Source organism: Erigeron canadensis, chromosome 4 (genome assembly GCF_010389155.1).
Source record: "Erigeron canadensis isolate Cc75 chromosome 4, C_canadensis_v1, whole genome shotgun sequence".
In the NCBI taxonomy this organism is placed as follows: Eukaryota; Viridiplantae; Streptophyta; class Magnoliopsida; order Asterales; family Asteraceae; genus Erigeron; species Erigeron canadensis.
In genome coordinates, this window is record NC_057764.1 from 7,798,310 (window position 1) to 7,823,401 (window position 25,092).

The 25,092-nt window shown below is 32.7% G+C and overlaps 2 protein-coding genes and 1 pseudogene across 2 annotated transcripts; 1 reads left to right on the top strand and 2 right to left on the bottom strand.

The window, feature by feature from the left end:
* Positions 1–1,275: 1,275 nt before the first annotated feature.
* On the top strand, positions 1,276–2,034 carry LOC122595219 (dirigent protein 22-like). Its single transcript, XM_043767555.1, has one exon. The coding sequence runs from the start codon at positions 1,367–1,369 to the stop codon at positions 1,934–1,936; it is 570 nt and encodes a 189-aa protein (XP_043623490.1). The 5' UTR covers positions 1,276–1,366; the 3' UTR covers positions 1,937–2,034.
* Positions 2,035–2,903: 869 nt separating this feature from the next.
* LOC122595220 (putative 12-oxophytodienoate reductase 11) lies at positions 2,904–5,628 on the bottom strand. The gene is made up of 5 exons (XM_043767556.1): positions 5,494–5,628; positions 4,921–5,061; positions 4,266–4,396; positions 3,916–4,092; positions 2,904–3,792 (listed from the first exon to the last, which is right to left on the bottom strand). Exons 1-5 carry the CDS (start codon positions 5,562–5,564, stop codon positions 3,200–3,202), a joined length of 1,113 nt encoding a protein of 370 aa, XP_043623491.1. The 5' UTR covers positions 5,565–5,628; the 3' UTR covers positions 2,904–3,199.
* A 17,128-nt stretch (positions 5,629–22,756) lies between these two features.
* Positions 22,757–24,830, bottom strand: LOC122596924 (annotated as a pseudogene).
* Between the last annotated feature and the right edge of the window lie 262 nt (positions 24,831–25,092).

Here is a 25,092-nt window from a genome sequence, read left to right on the forward strand (position 1 = left end):
ATATTTGGAAAACTTGAGTACTCTGAACAAGTACTTACTTGAGGCACACCACTGTCAAGTTTCGTTTCGTGAGCTTAGTTCAATGTATACTCTCTTTACTTTAGCATTTTTTTTTTAGACAATGGCTACTCGAAAATCTTGTGGTTCATGGAACCTACTTCTATAAAAACCTATGGAACTCACCAACTTTATGTTGACAACCTTTAGCATGTATTTCAGGAAATTAGACGATTTGTTATAACTTGGAATGCATACTGTTGCATGCGCTAAGGACAACTTAACTCGTCTCTCAGACCTTAGGAAATTGACTTATCAATTTGCTAAAGTCTTTATCTTATTATATTGTTTAATAATCTAATGTTTTAAGAACAAATTTCAATTTCAAGTATTGTATTATTATGTTTATCAAAACGATGAAATTTCTAAATATATTTCAAAAACGACACGTTAGGTGGGCGTTCATTATATCTTATGTTGTGATTACTTGAAAAGTCGTAGCCCATGTCGTACCACATCTTGGGGGTGTGACATAAATAACATTCTTAGTAGTGTATTTAAAGTATACTGCTTAGATGTAGCATCCGTTTAAAGTTGTTATTGCACTATTCATTGCGATCCATTTGGTGTTGATGCTATCCTTAGATCAAATTGTACCGCCTAACTCTTTAGTAAAATGCTCCAAGATTCGTAAGCCTTTTAGGGTTGGGTTCCATATAAAGTGCACCCTTTGGATTCTACGTCGAGGGCATCCAACAAGGCAAGTCATATTCCTGATCTAGATCGGTAGAGAATGAGTAAAGTAGCTGCACTAGCTTTTTCAATACGATTCCCTTACCACTATTATTTGTTTTCATTTTGAACTCGGATCTGAGCTTTTCAAACCATATACTATTGAGTGGATAAAATGTAGCGTCTCTGTTATAAATAAGTAAATTTTATTTATCAAGTAAAAATCAAGCATCCTTAATAAAATCAATAATAAATTAAGTCCAATCAAACAAGCTTTTTAATTTGTAGATATTACATAACAATAAAGAACTCTTTTGTAGATGTGTAGATCTGCACGTATGTACTAATTTATATACGAGTAATAAAAAAGATTCTGTTTTTAATCACATTCAAACGATACCATTAACTGTCATATTTAAGTTACACATAACATGACTAGATAGCGTTTTAGTTGACCCACTAGGGCATTGTCATATCTACCCTTTCCGTAAGTCTAGCCCAGTAAACCAACCCCAGGACTGAGTACTGACCAACCCACATATTTTATCAAACAGATTTCCCTTTTTAAGAACTAAAAAGTACGCCTTCATTAAAACTTAAAACACAAACACTACAAATTCTTAACACAAACACACACATGGGTAATTTACACATCCACGTAACCTTGTTCTTAATTGTACTCTTTGCTCAATCTTATGTACATTGCATTGATCAAGACCCTATAGCTGTAGAAGACTGGTTCAAAGGCATTGAAACCATGAAAGAAAAAATCACCAAACTTCACTTCTATTTTCATGACATAGTTAGTGGAAATAACCCAACTGCCATGCGAGTGGCTAAGCCCAACAGCTACATCTCACTCACCGGGTTTGGCAATGTGGTCATGGCTGACGACGTTTTAACGTCTGAACCTGAAGCTAATTCGACCATTGTAGGTCGAGCACAGGGGATGTATGCATCAGCCTCAATGGAGGATCTTGGATTTCTTATGACCATGAATTTTGCTTTTAATAGTGGGGAATTTAATGGTAGCACTCTTAGTCTCTTGGGGAGGAACCCAGTGTTACATGAGTATCGGGAGATGCCAATTGTTGGTGGCTCGGGTGTTTTCAGGATGGCTCGTGGAATAGCTACTGCAAAAACATATAGTTTTAATCTTTTGGGTGATGCAATTGTTGAGTATAATGTTTTGGTGTCTCACTATTAAACTTAAGTTTCTTGTATGTATCAATATAGCGAAAAGTATCTTTGAGTTCAAATGAAAGCAGAAGACTTTCAATATGTCCTGTTAAAGTTTCCAGAAGTTAGAACACAAAACTAGTTAACAATTTAACATATTTGAGAAAAAATACTTAAGTCAACTAACTTGTATATCGGTATATGATGTTAGTTTCTCTCTATAAATGCAAAATCAACTGGGTGGAATCAGTGGTTGGACTCTCAATACAGAGGTAATGAGTTCAATCCTCATGCTCAGCAAGGCTGTAGGTCCTTTTCTACCTTTGGTAGAACTTAGAAACAGTCTCTCTACTTTTGGTTGTGGTAAGACTGCCTATATTTCAATTTCCCCCATACACCGTCGAAGACGGTATTGGGACCCCAAATCCGTGGAAGACGGTATTGAGAGTTACTTTACTTTTACTTTTTCTCTCTATAAATACCAAAGTCACTATATTGCTGCTCCTATTTAGTTATTCATAGACAAACAAATTAACAATTACTTGCATGCATGTGTAACTTCAACTTCTCCATAAACAAACGTATATAAGTTCATCCCCATTGGCTTTTTCAAACTGAAGTGCTTTCTTCAACTCTGTTGTCGTTTCCAAAAATGGATGATCCTGATGCCCAAGAACAGGATTACACCTATAATATGCCTCCCTGTGGTACATATTCAGAGCATTGAGCTCAAATCTTCTTGGTAAATCTGGATTTGCCAAAAACAAACGACCATAAGCATTAAGGATCTGTTTGATTTTCAGATACAGCATTAAATAGCCATGAGCACGGAGCACCCGAACCAAGAGAAAAACATGACCTGATGTACTATCTGATCATCTAATGAACTTGCCTAATCACTTTCAGTGTATCCAGACAATTTAAAATTGGATCCTTTTGAGTACCAACACCAAGAAAATGTTATGTTACTAATACTAGAACAAAAATAAGTTCAATGACTATATAAGGGGTTTTTGGATTTCATAATCAATTTAAACAAAAGGCAAATACATTATTTTTTATTTTACTATAAAAACATTAATATCGCCATTTATCATCACCAATATAAAGTTTCCACGGTTAAACATATTATTCTGAATACATTATTATCGCCAAGGCAAATACATTATTAATATCGCCATTTATCATCACCAATAATATGCATCACTTCAAATCAACTTTACAAGAATTATCAAGCTTCCAACTTACGATGACTATTGCCTTCTTATCAAGTGGATCAGTTTTAACAGATTCAAACTGTGGTTTCCAAAAAAGGATAATCAGTGTACCCAATAACTGGATCAGGTATATAAAATGTCTCTCTATTGTACTTGTTAAGAGGGGCATTAAGCTCAAATCTTTTTGGTAAATCTGGATTTGCCAAAAACAAACGACCATAAGCAACAAGATCCGTTCGGTTTTCAGCCACAGCCTTGTTACCCTCTTCCATGTCATACCCTCCAGCAGAAATGAAAGTACCATTGAATGCTTTTCTCATTGGCACAAGACTATCTGGGCATTCAACTTTTTCACCAACAGTTTTCATCCTTGGTTCGACCATATGACAATATGCAATCTTATATGCATTCAAAGATTTAGCCATGTAAAGCCCTAAAGCCTTTGGATCCGAGTCACCTGACTGCATATAGTTTGCGAAAGGGGATAATCTTATCCCGACTTTTTCTGCTCCTATTTCATCTGCAATAGCTTCAACAATTTCTAGAGCGAATCTGCAGCGATTTTCTAGAGAGCCACCGTACTTGTCGGTTCTGTCATTTATTTCATCTTTCATAAATTGGTCAATTAGATAACCATGAGCACCATGGATCTCAACTCCGTCAAAACCTATATTTTGTTACATAACCATAAGCCACCATACTTTTGTTTTTTGACCCGAAAAAAAAGTGTCACATTTTCATTTTATAAAAAAAGCATCAATTATAAGAAATAAGCCAAAGGTGTTCTTACCAGCTTCCATTGCATTTTTTGCAGCAAGTCTGAAATCATTAACAATAACAGGAATCTCCTCCGTACGTAGCTTTCTTGGAGGTGAGAATTGTGCAACATCAATGCCATTGCTTCGCACTTGAGGAGTTAGTTCTTTATCTGAGGAAGAGATTGGGGCTTGCCCATTGGGCTGAAATCCTGTTCCATAAATAAAGCGAAATCAAAATTATAACTAAAAGTAATTATACTTCAAAATGACAAGATAGTAACATGATTCAAATAGTTATAAATGTTTATATAAGAAACTCTTAAGTCTAGACTGCTGCTTAGTTAACATTAAGTGGAAAATTAAATGAAAAAAACAAGTATACCTGTATTAGAAACCCTCCCAACATGCCAAATTTGACAGAAAAAAATTCCGCCTTTGGCATGAACAGCATCTACAATGGGCTTCCAGGCCTCAACATGTTCCTTCGTCCATATACCCGGTGTCTCTGGATAGCTGAAAAAAAGAGCTTGTTATCAAGAAACTACTTCCCCATCATGAACAATTACAAGTTTAATCAAGCACACAGGTTCATATATCCTTCCGACTATTAGTCAAATATAAAGAAACCTTGTGTCTCTATAATTAATGGTAACCTAAAAAAGGCTAATGGGGGAACCCTAGCCCCGGTATGACAATTGGATACCCTCACCCGTATAAGCCATATCATGTCAGTACAATACCTTTATCCTAATTCCCATATGATGTTGGCACCCCGAAGGATCGGACCCACGTCTTTAGAACTTTACATGTGGCGCGTCTTTAGAACTTTACATGTGGAAACTTCATTAGTAACGGTTCCTAATAAAATTGTTTTTTGTGCCAAGAAGGGATCGATCTTGGGACCTTAAGGTCGCCAAGTGCATCCCTTACCACTATGTTAATTAATAACAACTTAAACTATGTGAAGATAGACGAATTATTTGATTAGAATTTGAACTTATCAATTAACGGGAAAAGTCATAATAAATTTTTTTTACCCTTGGGCAGTGTCTGAAACTCCGGTGGCTTCAGAAATGAGAAGGCCTCCTTTGGATGTTCTTTGTGAATAATATAAGATCGCATGTGGTTGTGGGACATTCCCATACGACCTTTGCCTTGTTAATGGTGCCAAAACTACTCTGTACAAAAAAATCAGTTAAAATGAAAATATGGAGCTAGGCAATAAACTTTATATGATGAAAAAAAATAAAAAAAATACATTACTTGCGAGCACAATCAGAAAAACATAATTACTCTTGACAAAAAGTAATTACATTAATTTACCAGTTTTTACTAAATACCCATAAGTTATTATTTTTTTTATTTTTTACTTTTTAGAACAACCCCATAACTCATTATTGCAACTTTAACTCACAACAATTTGTTAATGATGGCTGTAAACGAGTCAAGCTTTTATTGAGCAATTTGTGAGCCCGGCCCGGCTCGTTCAGATGGCTAGTTTGTTTGACAATCTATTAAAATGGTCAATGGGCAATTTGGTATTCACAATCTACAGTTGCAAAATGGAAAAAAGAAAAAGAAAAACAAAGAAATGAGAGAAGGTGGAATACCTGTGAGAAAGCTCAAAATTTCCCATTTTATAGGGAGTCATAAGAGGTATTTGGAAAACTTTATCTGCCATTTTTTTTCGATATTGGTTCAGACTTCAGAGGTTTTGCTGTGGGGGTGTGTGTATTAAGATCCCAAACATGTTGGGGTACTCGTTTTATAGATGTCAAATTCTGTTATAACGTACCACGTGACGTGGACGATTGTAGACCGCTGCTTTCACCCAATATTTTAAAGAGAAATGAGAAATCGTTACAAACAGATATTCGGTCATAAAAGAGAGACGAATAACTAGGATTAATGATACATCATACATGTATCATAATTCACTAGTTTCACAACTGTTTATACAGTTCAAAAATGCATGAGCATAATTATTGGTACAAATATTACTCTACTTTTTTTAACAAAATTTTTTTTATTATTAACTAGCCAATATAACAATGATAAAGAGTTAAAGACGACAAGTTGTGATGGTTGCAAAAATTGGTGGTGATGTATTGCCAATTTGCCACAATTTAATTGTTATGTCTTTCAAGATTATTTAAGTAGCTTTTATTGATAAATTGATATGGTGCCACAACTTGATTTGAAGAATTACAATCATCTAATGAGTAATGTTAAAAAAATTAATTTTTCTTAAAAATCCTTTTCAAGCTCACATTAATACTTGATATAACTAGAAGATGTATCAAAGAAAATTTTGTAAATTACATATAATAACGTAAATACCAAATATAATATTTGATATTATATAAAACAAACTCTCACTCTTTTTTTCTAACTTTTTTATATTTAAAGTACCAAAAAGATCATTACTAATATAGATCACACTTTTCATAATGTTATTGCATACCCAAGATACTTTTAATAAAATTTAATTACAACATATACCGCTTATTATTTAAAAAATTACACTACCCATTTATCAAATTTACATCAAAAACCTACATTAACGGTCACCTCTACCCGTCACCGCCATAATTTTGTCGTTGTTATCACCATCCACGTTACATTGCGTGAGAATTCGTCTAGTTATGGTATTAAAGGGACTACTAGAAGTATAAACTAGGGGAAGTGATTCTTGTACCACATATATTAATTAATTTACCACATGTATGCTTTAATGGTTTATACAGTATGTTTTAACAATTGTACTGTATGATAGATTTATCAATATATGTGGTACAAAAATCATTTCCAATAAACTAGGGAGGTTTATTATTTTCTTCGTTGTTACAAAATATGCATTATGCCTTTACTTTGAAAACTAGTATTTAGTCATATCAGAGTAGTACCTCACACCGGTTTTACCGGTTCTAATGGCTGGTATCACCGGTAGACTTGCTACTATACTTGTTACATCCACCGAAAATAGTGAAAATACAATTACAATCTAATCAAAAATAATACCAAAAAAGATATTTCATAACATAATACTGTATAAGTTTTAAAGTTTACAAATAACAAAAATAAACATTTCAAGTATCATAAAAATAATTTTAAAAAAATTTCAAAAAAAGAAAACCGGTATTACTGGAAAAACGGAAAAACCCTACAATAGGAATAGTGAGATACTGGACCTAAAATAGGGTTAGCTGTAATGGACGGCCAACTGGAGTCATTTACCGGAAGAACCGACCATATATATCGATTTTTAAAATATCAATATTGGCACCAAAAAACTAGAGTTTAGGTTTGCTAAATAACATGACAATGTGCAATGATTAGTTAACATCTTCTAACTAGAGTTTAGGTTTGCTAAATAACATGACAATGTGCAGTGATTAGTTAACATCTTCTTTGATTAGGTGCATATCATTAATACGGAGTATATGATAAGTGATTATGTATTTTCAAAACTACGTTTTGAAAAAACAGGTAGATATATGCTTCTTCAAAATTGCGTTTTCATACCAGATAATCACTTTTTCATACAAACACTTTTTAAATTATTTGCATTTTACGAACGTAATAATTAGATAATCACTTCAAAACGCATTCCCAAATCCCTTCTAAGGCACTATTTTGAACATGGGTTATTGTCTCTTCACATTTGTAACACTTCCCACGAGATCAATTTTTGGAAAGTTAGTTATCGCTTATATCAATATGAATTGTGAGTATTACAATACGGTATAGGTGAATAGTCAAAAGTTAAATTGAGAACCAAATATATGTCGAGAAGTGTGAGAACTAGTTTTTAATTAATATGTTTAGAGGTATTATTGTCATTTACTTAATACAACTTAAATAATTATTATCAATTAAGATTAAACTCCCCATAAATAGCTCATTAGTTATTATAGCAACTACAAAATAGGCCAAAACACTTGACAGCAACAATACACCTTAAAACTTAAAAAAATATGTAATAACAAAAAGGGAAAAATCCATAAAAAAGATAACTTATTTACACGAAATTCCTATTAAATGTAACCTATTTTGTTTTCGTCTATTTAAAGGATCATATTTTCAAAAAGTTCCTGATTTTGACAGCCGGGGCCCGTTAAATGCCACGTCACTGATGCCACGTCATCAGTTTTGTTGTCGTGGTAGTTGACTTTGACCGACCCATATATATATCGATATAATATCTCTGCTTCTTATTCTCTTTTTCCCTTTTCTCTCTCTAGAACCCTAATTTCCCCATCCCCAAATTCGTTCGATTTCTTATCAATTAAACACTATTAAATGTCTAACATATCTGGAGGACTTCTTTCTCGTTGTTTTTGTGGTGATGTAGCAAGAAGATGGACGTCTTGGACATCAAACAACGTAGATAGAATGTCAAAATTACTGACACAGTTTGTGGTTTGTTGCTTAAATGTGATATCTGCTCTTCTTGGTTGTTTGTTGTATACAATCCAAATACGTTGGAGTAAAATGGCAGAGAAGACTATAAAATCCACAAAAAAGCTAGAAGTATAGGTGGCAAAATGGGCAGCTCAGGTGGGTTTGGTTGATTGCCAAAATCTGTGTGGGTCCAAATCGGTGATTTCTAATACAGGCTGAAACAGTCGGGTTAGGCTAACCCATCACCAATTCTTTTATTCAGTTTATGAATTATATAGATAATCAATATGTCATGTATGATTAAAAAACCAATTATAATAATATTTGAAATTCTTTTCAATCAAGTGATTTAAAGATGTTCTGTGCATTTGAATGCCTTTCAGTCTATTTGACCTTCTTAACCATTTGACGTATTCCCCTTTTCAGTTAAAAAACATTCATATATTGAGTCATTGACCCCTTTTATATACAAATGGGTTAATTTTGCCACCCTGAGGTTGAAGTAGTGGGACTAGGAAATCAAACAATAGAAGACATAAAAAGTTGATATTTTTCAGGATTTTTGAATCTTTTATTGTTACTCGTGATGAAAACGGAAGAAGATGCATTTTGGATGTTAGCGGTTCTTTTGGAAAATGTATTAGTCAATGATTGCTATTCAAATAATGCTCCATGTAGATCAAATGGTTTTCAATGATTTGCTGAAAAAAGAAGAGTCAAAGTCAAGTGTCACGTCATTAAAATTGATGACGTGACACTTAATGGGCTCCGTTTATCAAAAACTAACGAGATACCCGTTATTAGGAATTTTTTGAAAATAAGATCCTTTAAATAAACGAATACAAAATAAATTACCTTTAATAGGAATTTCGTGTAAATAGATTACCTTTTTATGGATTTTTCCCTAACAAAAAATATAAAACAAAAATGGGTGTTTTAGATAATGCAATAAACTAAATAGGTTTGTAAAAAACAACATGATCTTCTATAGTTAGCCAAAAGTGAAGTACAACCTTTTGTTCCCCCATCAATTATCATATTCTTATCATTTAGGCCCCCACCGAGTTTTTCTATTAAGTAACTAATCATAAAACAAAACACGCATACAAAATTTGAACTTCATACGTAAACAATCATAACATATTTGTACCACAAAAACACAAGTAAACCGACGATCATACGAAAGTTACATGTGTACCAATTAAAAACTTTTTACTTAAAATTATTATACACTTGTGAATATCACATGTGTACCAGTTTAAAATTTATAGTTTTTAAGATTATTAATACGTGTACTAGTTAAAACATATGTAAGTTAAAAAGTTTATAGTTACTAAAAAGTATAGGAATAAATGATATGTTTAAAATTCTTTTAAAATTTTCTTAATGGTTCATTAAAAGTATTTCCAATATTCAGATAAATTATTTGTGTTTATAAATTGATTATAAATTTTTTTTAATTGATGGTAAAAAGAAAGTTGACAAATTCAAAAGTGATCCACGATTGTCTGCGAAGTCCATTTCTTTGTTTCCTTTTTTCTTTTATTCCTGTTATACTCTTCTTTCAAGTTTTACGTGTTTATAAATTAATTATTATTAATTATAATTAAATAAATGACATAATATCATTTTGACCCTTGATTTATTTGATCTAATGATTATAATGAGTTCTCATAGTTCTCAACAAATAATTAGTTCTTACAATACCTTTCCTCTAGGGGAATAATAGCTAGTTAAGACTTTATCCTAGCATTTTGAAAATCTTTTATAGGCTATTATTAACATCATTTTTTAGCTGGTGACACCCTTTAAAAGAGGCAAATTTTGGGCAGAAGAAGCAAATTTCTTTCCTTTTGGGTTGGTCTCACATTTTCCTACTTTCTATTAAATAAAATAATTACATCAAATATTTTTTATTAGTTTTTGGCCCATCTTTTTCTTTCTTTTATACTTTTACCCCTTATTATTAAATGTAGTGATATTGGTACCATTAAAAGCCATTTATTTATTTAGTGTACAACTTTTATAACATACTGTATAAGTCAGTAAAGCACGCATTTAGTAAATATATTAGATGTTGTACAAATATCACTTCCCTATTATTAGTGATATTTTTCAAATGAATATAATTTTGTCATTTCCAAAACAAATATATACAATCATAAATGGTTAGAAATATTATTTTATGAAAACTATTATGTAAATAGACTTTTTAATTAAACGACTTGTGTCTTTTTCAAAATACCTTTAAATCATATATTTTTTTTTACAATAACATAAATAGTTAAAATTAGTAAAACTTCAACTTTGTCTCTTCATATCAAAACAACTATTTAGATTTTTGTTCATTATATGAGAAGATAAAATTACTAATGATCATTATATATATTGAAAAAGATGAGTGTATGATATTATATTATGATAATCTATTTTTCTAGCTAGTACGTACAAAGGCTATATGCCTTGTATATTTTCATGGTGAATTTGTTTGATGCTAAATATGTTTAGGTGATATACTAAGGACAATATGAAAATTTAATTATGTGAAATTGATATTATGATATTTAATTGTGTATATGTTATCTAAAAGGTTAATACAGGATATATCGTATGCACCCTATGAGGGAGGACTATGATTATGAAGTTTAGGTTTTTCAAATATTGATAATTTGTAAAAGTTTTTCAAAAGAAAAAATAATTACTTAAAAGAATGGTTTATATTTAGTTACATCGTAAAGAAGATAAAAACTCTATATATTAGCACTGTACCCGTGAAATGCGGCGGTGGTCATGGTGACGATGGTGTAGTGGTAAGGGCGACTAATGGTGGTAAAGACGGTGTCGAGTATTGCAGATATTTAATGTAAAACAAATTAATGTACATAGTTAGTGGAGATATTTTATAAAATAAATGTCTGATGGTGTAATTTAATATTAAGGGCATTTTATATTTAATTTCTCTAATGTTACTTTCAACAATTGAGCTATTGTTTTATAATATAATATAGATAAAAAGTATTTGAAAAATACGAATATGTGATTGGTCAATAAATGGCTAGGGCTCTCTTTATTATGACGAGGTTTTCACTTAAATCAAAATACATGCAAAGATACATACAAAACCAAATTAAATAGAAATATACAATAAATATAGTCTAGAGAGAACTATCACAAAACCTAATTAAATAATACAATAAATATTATTTTTTCATATTTAACGTTTTTTGATGTCATGTAAATTTAAAAACACTAAGTTCAATTAAATAAGTATATAAACAATATTGACTTAATTATGTTAACATACAATTTAAGGAGTTATTTTAGGTACACAAATTGTTACTTTTAATTCAATTTATTCAAAACTTTATATTTTTGACCACTTAGCTTATTCTTTTATTAATATGTCAGATACAACAATTATTATGGATTACAATTAAGCTACAAATGGAAAAATATATTTTAAAGGTTTTTTAATACTTTTGTTATTAGATGGATGATGCCATATGCTATTGATTTTTTATTATCCAATAAAGTTATATGATTTATTTTAGCTACAAAATTATAATAGTTCTTATCTCATTGTCTTGTTTAAAAATATTTGATAAAATTTTAATTACATAACCCGTAGATTAATATAGTAGACTAAATATATGAATAGGTAATAATAATGCGGACCTTATCACAGTTTTATAATGTTAAATACACTATTAAATTATATGTGTATCGTTAAAAACTAATGGTATACAGATCGTTTCCTTTACTTCATTCGTATGATATGATAGTTATAAGTGTTTTATGAATTAATGTTGTTCATATTATTATTAAACGTATTATTCTTATCATATGGTCAGATTTATGTTGCCTTGACTATGGAGATGTTTAGTTCAATAGTAGCTAATTAATATGTGGATTTAGTGGAATCAAAAGGTAAGTTATTTGTAAAATTTTGTTTTTCAGTAATATATATTTTCTATTCGGTTGATTATTTTTTTTTTTAAACCAATTTTGTTAATTCATGTATCCATAAGAATACACAAAAACATTAACACTATACAAAAATCAACAGTTGCTCATTACGCGGATATAAATTCATAAGAAAATATATATATAGAATGAGATATATATTAAATCTAAATATTAGTATTGTTAAGAAACTTTAAATTAAGATGTTTTTTATTCAATAACAAGCATAACTTATTTATATAGTTGAAGAAGATATATTATAAATTACTATGAGACATATATAATAATAATATAAAAGTTTAAAAAGTTAGAGGTTATTTGTGAAAGATATCAAAAAAATTTTTTTTTAAAAAGTTTCAAGCCTCTTTGTTCTCCATGTCTGTGTGAGACCCATCGTTTAACATGTGTAGTGATTTGACCATAGCAGAAGGGGCAAGTTTTCAAGGAAAAAAGGGGCAAATTTCGCTTTTTCTAGGGTAAGATGTGAATAGACACATTCCATGGTGTCAATAGCATGACCCGAATACGATACAACAAACCTATAAATGGTTTATTTAAAGTTTAAACTCGATGCAACATGGAAGTAACTAAACCAGTATATTACTTAAAGGTCATGCACATAAGGCATTTCACAAATGTTATGTATTAATTAACTAGTTTTTCAAAACGGAGAAAAGATCAAGGTTCAAACCTTAACAATGGTGTTTTTTCGTGTATTTAAATAGTTATTAGTAATTAACAATTTGCTGTTTAAAATAAGTACTAGTTTTTTGACTTGGGTTATTAATATCACTTTGGACATTTACCGCCACTGCTACCCAATCACCGCCATACGTCGTTGTCGCTTTGTGTGTGTAGTTAATAACTAAATAAATAAATTAAATAAAATATAAATACGGAAATGTTGATAAACTCAGATTCAAAAAAACTTTAACTTTATGAAAAATTAAGATACCAGTCATCTCAATTGTAAATCATAAAGTAGTATAGATTTTGATCTTAATCGTGCCTTTAGATGGTTTAGTTGAGAGTTTCTCCTCTTACTAGGTATTGAGGATGAGGGGACTCTTTAGCACGGATCCAGTTAAGACAACGTAAACTAGATCTTTTGTCGTGGGCAAATGATCCACACATTTGAAGAAAAAATCCAGTTTCGGATGAACCTGGACAAATTAAACAGATGTGAAAGTATAGACCAATGGTTGAAAAGAGAAAATAAAAAAGGTCGATTCTATTGCGCAAGTGATGACTTCATGAAGGAAAATGACATTTTTGAGACACGTTTTCTTTTTCATATTTTATAGGCATAGTTGTTGATTCGTTGTTTTTGACTCGACACGAAATTTTAGCTTTTTACTCTTGACTCGAAACATAACTCAAACGGTCTGAGTCAGAATATATATATTTTTTAGAACGGCAGAGATATATTATATAAAAAACCTGCTAGCAAAATACTAGAGGTCAAAGATACAAAAGAACAAATTTAGTAAACAACAATTACACAAGTAGGTAACACCAAGAAAAAGAAACTACCTATAGACTTATGAATTACAATCAAACTAACTACAAGATTAAAAGGGAAGTAAAGGTTTGTTGATTCAAACGTCCCATCCAATTGTAGTCTTCTTACGTCTATAACGGAACTAAAAGTATGATTGACTAACTATGGTTTCAACTAGTACATTGTTCAATCTCTTAGATGGATTAAATGCAACATCATTCCTAAATTTTCAAAGCTCCCACCAAATGATAAATATGATTGTAATCATAATATCCTTAGTAACCTTAGCTTTATTCATGTTGTTCACAAAGTCAATGAGATTGGAGGGTTCAAAGTGAAAAGGAATATCCATATTAAGCCATTTACAAATGGCTTTCCAAACCGTCTTGGCAATATGGCAATCTGATAGGATATGATTATGAAACACCGTCTCAATACCATTTTCACAACAAGGACAAATCAAAGAATTGTGATGAACACCTCTAAACCAAAGATTAAATCTAGTAGGAAGTCGTTTTTAACAACTCTCCAAACATGTATATTAACTTTCCTTGGTACGATTTTGTTCCAACTAGTAGCCAAATAATGAGACGGTAATGAGGATTGATCGATGAATGATCTTAATCCCTTAACGAAAAACTCAGCCATACACAAGCTAAGAGTCGGAATATTTAATAATATATACTTTTATAACTATATACATATATTTATTTTAAAATACAGTATTATATTTATATGTTAAGTTAAAGATAAATATACTTTTATAACTTTTTATTTAACAGTTGACTTCAGTCGTTAAGTCAACACTACGTGTTCATTAAGTCTCTAGGAGATTTAATATTTATGTATGATTAATGTGCTATATGTGTGAGGTTTCAATGCCTTAAATAATGTATATGTTAATGTGTTTAAGATGCCAAAGATGTTTAAGATTTGTTTAATTTGTCGGTAAGTATTCCCGTTAAATTGTTTAAGCCCTAAATGTAAAGTTGTAAAGTTGAAGGGCCTAAGTGTGAGCTTAGGAAAGTGTGTCCAACAGATTAGGGGGTGATTAGCCCTAATTCTTTCATTATTCAGATCACACACACACTTCTCCATCCCTAGAACCGTCCCCTCCCTTCACTTGATCAATTCTTGCATGTTACGATCGTTTCTTGGTGATTTGAAGAGGTTTTGACCTATAGTTTGCACCCTTTTTGTAATCTACAAGTATTTGAGGTATTATTACATTGATTTCATGTCCTTTCAATCCCTTGATTCGTTTCATAACTGATCTAGGTCTTTATAATAATCGTGTGTTTTAATCGATTCAGTAACCTAAAACATTTGTTATTGTGATACAAATCAAGTAAGGATTAATCAATGATTTCATTGCATCATTATGGTCTTAAAAGGATGAATTTTGAGGTAAAAAAGTCGTTCATAAGGTTTGGGGTTGTTTGGGGTGTGTTATGTTAAGTTTTGGAGGTTAAACAATGAGTTTTGTGCAGAACCGGGGCTAGTTGCGGCGCAACTACTTAGTTGAGGCGCAACTAAAATACAATGACTTAAGTTGCGACGCAATAGCGACAGAATTTTCAAATGGCCATAACTTTTGAACCGTAACTCCGTTTTTGACAAATAAGTTATCCACGGAATCGAGAGAGAGTCTAATTTCTAATGGTAATTCTAATAAAAGATGATGATGATGTCAAGTTTCCAGAAAGGTTAATTTAGTGAGTGAATGTCGAGTTCCATCGAGTTATGTAAGCCCTTAAGTACTAAACGAACCTCAGACGCATCAAGTCTTGTCATGGGTCATGTTTATAGGTATCTAGACCGGAGTGATGACCATAAGAAAGTGGGTATTTGACTAAGAGTCAGAATACATGCAAAGCTTGGTAACTTGCGTTATCATTTGTTGTACGCTTCCACGAGGTAAGATACACTACTTTGACACGCTGAGGGTTCAACAATGATAACTTGTTTTCTTAGTGGTATTCGGGGTTATACGGGAGGTGATATAGGCTATGTATACGACTATTGAAGCCTTAAATGCAGTCCCTATGATATGAAATATAATGATATGCTATAAAATGTATGCAATGATATGAAAAGTAATGATATGTTATGAAATGTTATGCAATGATATGAGATGTAATGATATGCTATGAAATGCCTTGTAATGACTTGAGAGGAATCGATATGTGATTATATGTTGATGATATGTGAAATGTGCATGACGTATGGCTTGTTTATCTAGTTCTCTAGATTTATTAAGTTGCCATGACACATGCACGTTTAAGGGCCCAAACGTTAAAGATGAATATGTGATGATGTTTAGGTAATACGAACACCTAAACTATATGAGATGTTAAATCGAGCTCGTAAGTTTAGATGAAAGTGTTAAGCTTAATTTGTACTTGCCCTTGCCCGACGGGTACGTAGATTTGGTTGCTTGGGTGGCTCCTTGCAACATGGTCAAAGATGTGAAGAGTAATAGGGGAGGTCTGACCAACCCTATTTGGCTTGAACATATGGATTACTCTGGGATTGGCTTGCCATTCCTTAACGACATTGATGTACAGTCATAAGGTTTGTCCATCTAGTCGGTGTGACTTATGTCACAATTCCAAAGATGTTATATGATATGCGTGACTTATGTCACACTTGCAAAGATGATGTGTGAAAAAGATATGAAAGATGACTAGGCACATTTAGGATGACCCATCTTATATGAATATGTTTGATGTGATGATATGTTATGTGGGATGTAATGTATGATGTGATTTGTGCCTTAACGATTCAAATGACTTTTCTATAAAGTTTTAAATGGACAAATGCTTGATAACCACGTGTTATCTTACTTAGCTAGTTCATTAGGTAACACTTGCTATTTAAAATGTGTTGCTCTGATGTGCGAAATCTAGCTTTAAATTTATAAACACGATTTACCGAAAATACTGATTACTACACACTCATAGGCAGTGTACCTGATCGCATGCAGTATAGTGAAAAATGGTAAGCTGAGATCGTTCGCAAGGACTTAAATAAGCAATTGTAAACATTAAATGATTCAAGTAAAATATGGGGGTTTTGTGGCCGAGTTGCCACGTTGCAAGTAGTTAGTAAAATTTGTTAGTAATCTCGGAGGATTAATCGAAAGAGAAGTTTGTTGTTGAAAACAATAATTTAAAAGGTCACCCATCTTGATTTCGCTAGACAAAATGTTAGGATTGCACTTTTGATGATGTTCAAATTCAATTTAGTGATTAAATGACTGAGACTCAAATTTATCGCCAACCCCGTACCCGTCAAGTTAGCAACTTATTTGACTCTCTTGCACAAACTAGTTTCATTATTAAAACCGATACCCCGAGACGTCTTTTTATAACTTCCCTAGTTAAACAATTGTTTTGGTCATTTCAGATAACAATTTTGCCTATCGATTGTATCCAACCGTCAACCCGTTAATTCTTATCAAATACTGATGACCCTCTACCGTACCCGTCATAGAACCAATTGCTCCTAACTAAGCAATCAAAATAACTTATACCCACATCCTAGTCGTCACTAAGCAATGAACACAAATTATCCGCAATCAATAATTGAATAACAAAGAATTAATAGATTAAGTTCTCGACAAAATGTTAAATCAAATCACTTGAATTAATAAATATTGTGCAATCCCTACATAATGTCTCACTCCATCAAGATGGATGAAAAGGCGATTAGCCACTCATATTAAATATGAAATAACAAATCAAATAGAAAGAATTCATCGTTACCGAATACAAAGAATTGAACGGAAATAACGAGAATAATCCAATCGTAATATCGATCTTCAAAGATGAGAAATCTGATCAAAAGTCTCCTCAAAGGGTCTTCAAAACGGCTGGAAAGTGTAAGATAGGGTTTTGGAATGAAAAACAAGCTATTTGTATGTTTCTAAAAAATTTGTGCAGAATCGACCTTAAGCTGCGTGGCAGCTTATAAGCTGCGGCGCAGGTCACCTAAGCTGCTGTTGACTTTTTGACTTTGCTGGAACACAACTAGAAGAGCTGCTGCGCAGCTTGGATCTTCTGTTTCAAAGCTGCAGCGCAGCTCTTAAGCTGCTGCTCAGCTTGACTTCATTCAAGTTTGACTTTTGTTGACTTTCGCCAAACTTCATCCAAACGACCCGGAAATCATCCGTAAGCACTTATTTCACTCCAAGAATGTCGATTTCTTCTGCTACTAACCTGAAACACTAACAAATACCATAAACGCAACAAATGTATACGAAACGACTCAATAAACATGCTAACTTAACTATATAAACCGTGGGAAATGGGTATAAAATACGACATATCATGCTCCCTCAGGCCTAGCAAGCTTGAGCTAGATGATGATTGAAGTGCGAGGCATGGGTAGATTTTATTTGAGGATGGCTATAGTTTACCTATAGTGGCTGCTTATTCTAGGCATTGTTTTATGTTAAGATGTTTATGTCTTGAATTGATATTGTGATCGGTTGTTTAATGTTGGGAAACCGATGGGTTTCCAATTGAACTTATTTAGATGATATGGCTAGTAACACCAAATAATAAATGAACCAAACAGATTCGTTTGGTTTGGTCTTTTAAAGTTTACTTTCGCTTTTCTTTGACGCCGTTAGGTAAAAGTTTTTGGAAATCCTTATTTTTAAACGACGGGTGCTACAAGTTGGTATCAGAGAAATGGTTTGAGTGAACCAATAACTATAGGTTTGCCATAGGAATTGGACTTAAACCGATAGAGATCAAGTTAGGCTTAAGTAGGTATGCTTAGCCTTTGAGATGAAATGTCTTAGGACGGGTTTGGGATGAGTAAGTGTGGGATTAAGGCTATACGATAATTGTTTTGTTGATATGTGAATATGTCTTTTAGCCTTTATTCTCATGTTTCTCGCTTCTCCGTCGTTAGATTGTTCAATTGCTGTGATAGACGGTCCTTGAGTTAATGTGTTATTTCCCTACTTGGATTTGATGAATGTGCGTTGTAATTTATGTATAAAGTGGTTGAAATGAAAGGAAATTGGTGGATTAGGTGAAATGGTGTCCCGTGAATGGTGTCCAACCCATGAGGTTAGTGACAAGGACCGTAACGAAATACTTGTAATTTAGGTAGTCGGAATACTTGCAAAGCTTGGTAACTTGCGCTATCATTTGTTGTACGCTTCTACGAGGTAAGATACACTACTTTGATACGTTGAGGGTTCAACAAAAACATGGTTTTCATATATTAACTTCCCTAATGATAACTTGTTTGCTTATGAGTATTCGGGGTTATACGGGAGGTGATATGGTCTATGTATACTACTATTGAAGCCTTAAATGGAGTCCCTATGATATGAAATGTAATGATATGCTATGAAATGTTATGCAATGATATGAAAAGTAATGATATGCTATGAAATGTTATGCAATGATATGAGATGTAATGAAATGCCATGTAATGACTAGAGATGAATTGATATGTGATTATATGTTGATGATATGTGAAATGTGCATGAATGTATGGCTTGTTCATCTAGTTCTCTAGACTTATTAAGTTGCCATGACACGTGCAGGTTTAAGGGCCCAAACGTTAAAGATGATGTTTAGGTAATATGAACACCTAAACTATATGAGATGTGAAATCGAGCTTGTAATTTTAGATGAAAGTGTTAAGCTTAACCCATACTTGACCTTGCCCGGCGGGTGCGTAGATGTGGTTGCTTAGGTGGCTCCTTGCAACATGTTCAAAGATGTGAAGAGTAATACGAGAGGTCTGACCAGCCCCATTTGTCTTGAACATATGGATTACTCCGGGATTAGCTTGCCATTCCTTAACGACATTGATGTACAGTCGTAAGGTTTGTCCATCTAGTCGGGTGTGACTTATGTCACACTTAATGATATGAATATGTTATATGATGTGTGTGACTTATGTCACAATTCCAAAGATGTTATATGATATGCGTGACTTATGTCACACTTGCAAAGATGATATGTGAAAAAGATATGAAAGATGACTAGGCATATTTTGGATGACCTATCCTATATGAAGATGTTTGGTGTGATGATATGTTATGTGAGATGTAATGTATGATGTGATTTGTTCCTTAACTATTTAAATGACTTTTTAATAAAGTTTTAAATGGACAAATGCTTTATAAACCATATGTTATCTTACTTAGCTAATTCGTTAGCTAACACTTGCTTCTTGAAATGTGTTGCTCTCTCAGGCCTAGCAAGCTTGAGCTAGATGATTAATGTGCGAGGCATGGGTATATTGCATTTGAGGATGGATATAGTTTACCCAAAGTGGCTGCTTATTCTAGGCATTGTTTTATGTTAAGATGTTTATGTCTTGAATTGATATTGTGATCGGTTGTTTAATGTTGGGTAACCGATGGGTTTCCAATTGAACTTATTTTGATGATATGACTAGTAACACCAAATAATAAATGAACCAAAGAGAATCTTTTGGTTAGGTCTTTTAAAGTTTATTTCCGCTTTTCTTTGACGCCTTTAGGTGAAATTTTTGGAAATCCATATTTTTGAACGACGGGTGTTACATATAGATGGAAACACAAGATAATTAATTGAATTTCTTGATTCTCAGGAATATTAAAATAATTTCTAACATTTGTTGATTCAAAATAAAGCTGGATATTAGGGTAAGATTTAAACTAATCATAAACTGTGACAACGAGAAAAACAAATTTCGTATACTGATAAAAGCTGTCATCTCCTTAGTTTACGATGACATATAAAACAACTCGTATAGGCATAATACATGTAGGCCGAATGTTATGATAAAAATAATGTTTAAAAAACCCAAAAAAATATAAAAAGGATGATAGCTCATACAAAATGGCATTTTTTGGCCCAAAAGTTGACCCGAACCGCCAAGGGTAGTTTGTAGACATGTGTCCCTTGTTCTAACGGTCGTTTCACTTGGTCATACGTTAAATAACGAAGCTATGTAGCTCAAATTAAATATCTATATATAGTCATTACCCAAGGCCGGCCGAAATGTATTAGTGGATCAAGCGAGTGCTTTAAGTCCCCAAAAATAATAGGCTCCCAATTTAGCCAGCATCGAGGTCTTGTATATACTTAATTCTAGCGGCTAATTAAAAGAAAAAAGAAAAAAACTTACATAAGAAAAGAAAAGGGTAAGAAGTCACGCAACCTCACATCCTTCGATTCTTGCAACCCCAACTTCTTGAAAATTGAAAAAATTCTCTCTCAAAGTATGATGGTAACGTTCATGTTTTATAATTTTGGAGAAATCGAAAGGCCTTCCCGCATGTTCGTTTTTTTTTCTTTACCTTCTTTGTTATAGACTAGGCCTCCAAATTTGATCCCGTTTAAAGTCACAAAAAACGTGAGCTAGCCCTGTCATCACCAAATATGTCTAGAGTAAGTTTTGATCTCAAAACTTATGAAAAAGCAGATATCCGTAGTACTGAAAGATATCCATACTAGTAAAATATTTGGTGATAGTGAAGAAAAAATTCAATATGTCCATGTTGTGTCGAAATAAGACATAATTAAAGCGTTTTCTACCTCATTTTCTCTCTCCATCCTAAGCTTTACAATAACTAAAATTAAAAAAGGAAGTCAAACTCTCTTCCTCTCTTTTCAAAAATCTCAATTCATGAACCGGTGTATTTAATATACTTTTATACAATCAATATATGTATCTAACAACTAACAAGCATAATTCATTAAAAATGAACCTTTAAATCCTCAATTTTCATATCCGTACCTGATAAATAAATTACTTAGAATCACTTTAAGTTTAAGTATTTAATTAAATTTTTTTTTTTATATTACATTTTGTTTATCAATTAATTAACATAGATTTAGTTTGTATATAAAATTACTATAATTCATAGAAGTCAAGCTACATTTCTCTTGGTTATCTTCTACTTTCATATATTTATGTTTGCTCAAAAATAGATATCCTCTATTACCGGATGAAAGTACAGTTAGATGTAACCCGTTTGACGATATAAATCACATTGCTCTTTTACGACCAGCATTAGAAGAAGTATTAGTGGTTGGTTACAACATGATATCTCCCGAAGTTAGTCCATCCGATTTGGTGAATTGGTACAATGGGTTACAGGTTAGTACCACCAAGCACGGTGTGATTGAAGCTATTATTTTTAATTTTTTATATGGTGGTGGCATGTATGGAAGGGAAGAAATAATGCCTTACATAATGGTAATCATTATTTCCCGAATGATACTTTCAACTCGATTATCTCTCTTGGTTTCCTTTGGCTATGTAACCATGAAAGGAAGCGTAAATACGATTGGAATTGCTCGCTTGCTAATCCTATGGAGGATGGCTAAGTTATAGTGGTTAATTTGATTTGTTGCTTAGAAGTCCTTTGCATGCAGCGTGGCTCCTATATCTTCATGGGTTCATCAAAAAACACCACGACGTGAAATCTGGTGGCTTAGCCCGGTTGGTTGAGAGTTTTTCTCGTGTCTTCATAAGGTAATTGGTACGAGTTTTTCACTCGTTTTTGAAATCCTCACATATAATTTCTTGAGACAAATCTAGAATTATGTTGTATTTGTCTAAGTTCTAGATTGTAATTGTAAAAGTTTTGTACCCTTTGTCAACTAGTGATTTGCTGGTTGATTTTCTCATATATATATATATATATATCTATTTTAGTCGTTCAAAAAAATAACCTTAACCTACAATACTTGTCGTCATCACCATCACACCGTCGCATGACGCGATAACAAAAAGAAAACAAAACAAAACAAAAAATGCCATATAGGAGTGCATCTAATGTGGCAAAACTAGAAAGTCGCCTAATAAGGGCTCTCTGAAATAGCTTATAATATATAGAGATTTGATTTATTAGTACGGAAACATCTATTATACTGTAAAATCTGCCAATAGCCAACATCACTTCTTTGCATTACACAAATACATTATTATTTTAAAGTTTTAAACCATTCAGCATGCTTACTTCCCCAACTCTAGTGAACTTAAACTGTGGTTTCCCAAAATGGATAATTAGTGTATCCAATAACAGGATGAGGTGTATAAAATGTCTCTCGATTGTACTTGTTAAGAGGAGCATTAAGCTCAAATCTTTTTGGCAAATCCGGATTTGCCAAAAACAAATGACCATAAGCAACAAGGTCATCTTTGTTATCAGCCACAACATTGTTGCCTTCTTCCATATCGTACCCTCCTATGGACATAAAAGGGCCTTTGAAAGCTTTTCTCATAGGCAGGAGACTACAAGGGACCTCAACTTTTTCATCAATTGTTCAACTGCACTACAATAAAGTATCTTATATTTATTCAAAGATTCAGCCATGTAAAGGGCCAATGCTTCTGGATTTGAGTCAACTGATTGTGAGTAGCTTGAAAATGGGGATATCCTAAAGCCGACTCTCTCTGCTCTTATCTCGTTTACAATAGCCTCAATTTTTAGAGCAAACCGGCAACGATATTCTAGAGAGTCACCATATATGTCTGTCCTATCATTTATTTCGTCTTTCATAAATTGATCGATCAGATAACCATGAGCACCATGGATCTCAACTCCATCAAAACCTATATTTTCATAGAATATAGTTATAGAATTCGATAACACATTTACCATGGAAAAGCTTAATTCTTTTTCGGAAAATGCTAAGTAGTTAACATGCATAATTTATTATATTTTTTTAACATAAAACTGTTTGTTAAGGGAAAAAAAATAATAAAAAGGAGGCTACATGAATAAATACTTATTAATTACTGGCCAGCTTCTTCAATTGCATTCCTTGCAGCAACTCTAAAATCATTAACAATAAGAGGAACCTCCTCTGTAGTTAACTTCCTTGATGGTGAAAATTGTGCAATGTCGATTTCATTAGCTCGTACTTGAGGAGTTATTTCTTTGTCTGTTGAAGATATCGGGGCTTGCCCGTTTGGCTGAAGGTCTGTTCCATAAATAAAGATATTATATTAAGCTAAATATAATATCTTTATTTAATTAAAGATATTATATTAAGCTAAAAGTGTATATAATTAAAGATATCGGGGCTTGCCCGTTTGGCTGAAGGTTTGTTCCATAAACAAAATTTTTAATTTGTTTACACTCACCTAAAAGTGTGAACAAATGCTATATGATTTGTAGTGAACTCATGCATCATGTTTATGTAATTAAAATCAAAACCAGGCGTAGTTTTGTTTTAACAGGAAAAAATAGCAGGGTATTCATGTAATCATGTGCATAAATTCGCAATGTTTGCTGTGATCTTGATTTCTGGCCCACCCCTGCAGCCCAGATTTTGATTTCTGGTTTGTTCGTATTAAATGAACTAGAAAGAACGATCGACAATAAGCAAAGTGTTTAATGTATATATACCACTATTTGAAACTCTTCCGGCATGCTAAATTTGACAGAAAAAGATTCCGCCTTTGGCATGAACAGCATCCACAATAGGTTTCCACGCCTCTACTTGTTCCTTCGTCAATATACCAGGCATATCTCGATACCTTGAAAAAAAAAGCACATTACATTGCAATGTCTAACCGTATATATAATTCTAAGAAATGTTTTAACAAAAGGCAAAAATCTTTATGGATCAATATCCATATATAGCATAATAAGCATTGGATTTATATATATATACGCTTGGGCAGTGTCGGATACTCCAGTGGCTTCTGCAATAAGAAGTCCTCCTTTAGTTGTTCTTTGAGCATAGTATAACACAGCATGAGGTTGAGGGAGGTTGCCAAATGATCTTTGCCTTGTTAGCGGTGCAAATACAATCCTATAAAGGATTAATCAACATAAACTTCAAACTTAATAGATTCAGCCAAAAGAACATTAATATATACATCAACTCCATCGGAGAAAAAAACAATATATTAACCAGAAACACATGCAACATTCGCTTGACACATACAATGTTATATCACGAATTTGAAAACTAAAATATGTGTAGAAACCAAAAAACTGATCAAATACACTGTTATTTGAAACTTAATACTATATATCTATAGTTGCCTACCATCACCACCACCATTATCTCTCTTCTCCTCCTCCGACGATGACGACATGGCGGAGCCATGGCAGTAAGGGGAGTGCTCGTACCGTATCAAATTACCACAATATCTCTTGGATCGTCATCCTTGAAATCACACCATTTACCATATGCGTCCGGTTTCCAACCCCTTTATAAATGGCTCTAGGTAGGCTACCATCGAATAAGAGTTTCGCCCGTATCCTGTCATAATTTCCGGCAATGGTGATGGTGATGGGCAAGCTATAAACACATGGTGTTAAGTTTCAAATCAAAATATGTTTGACCAACTTTCTGAT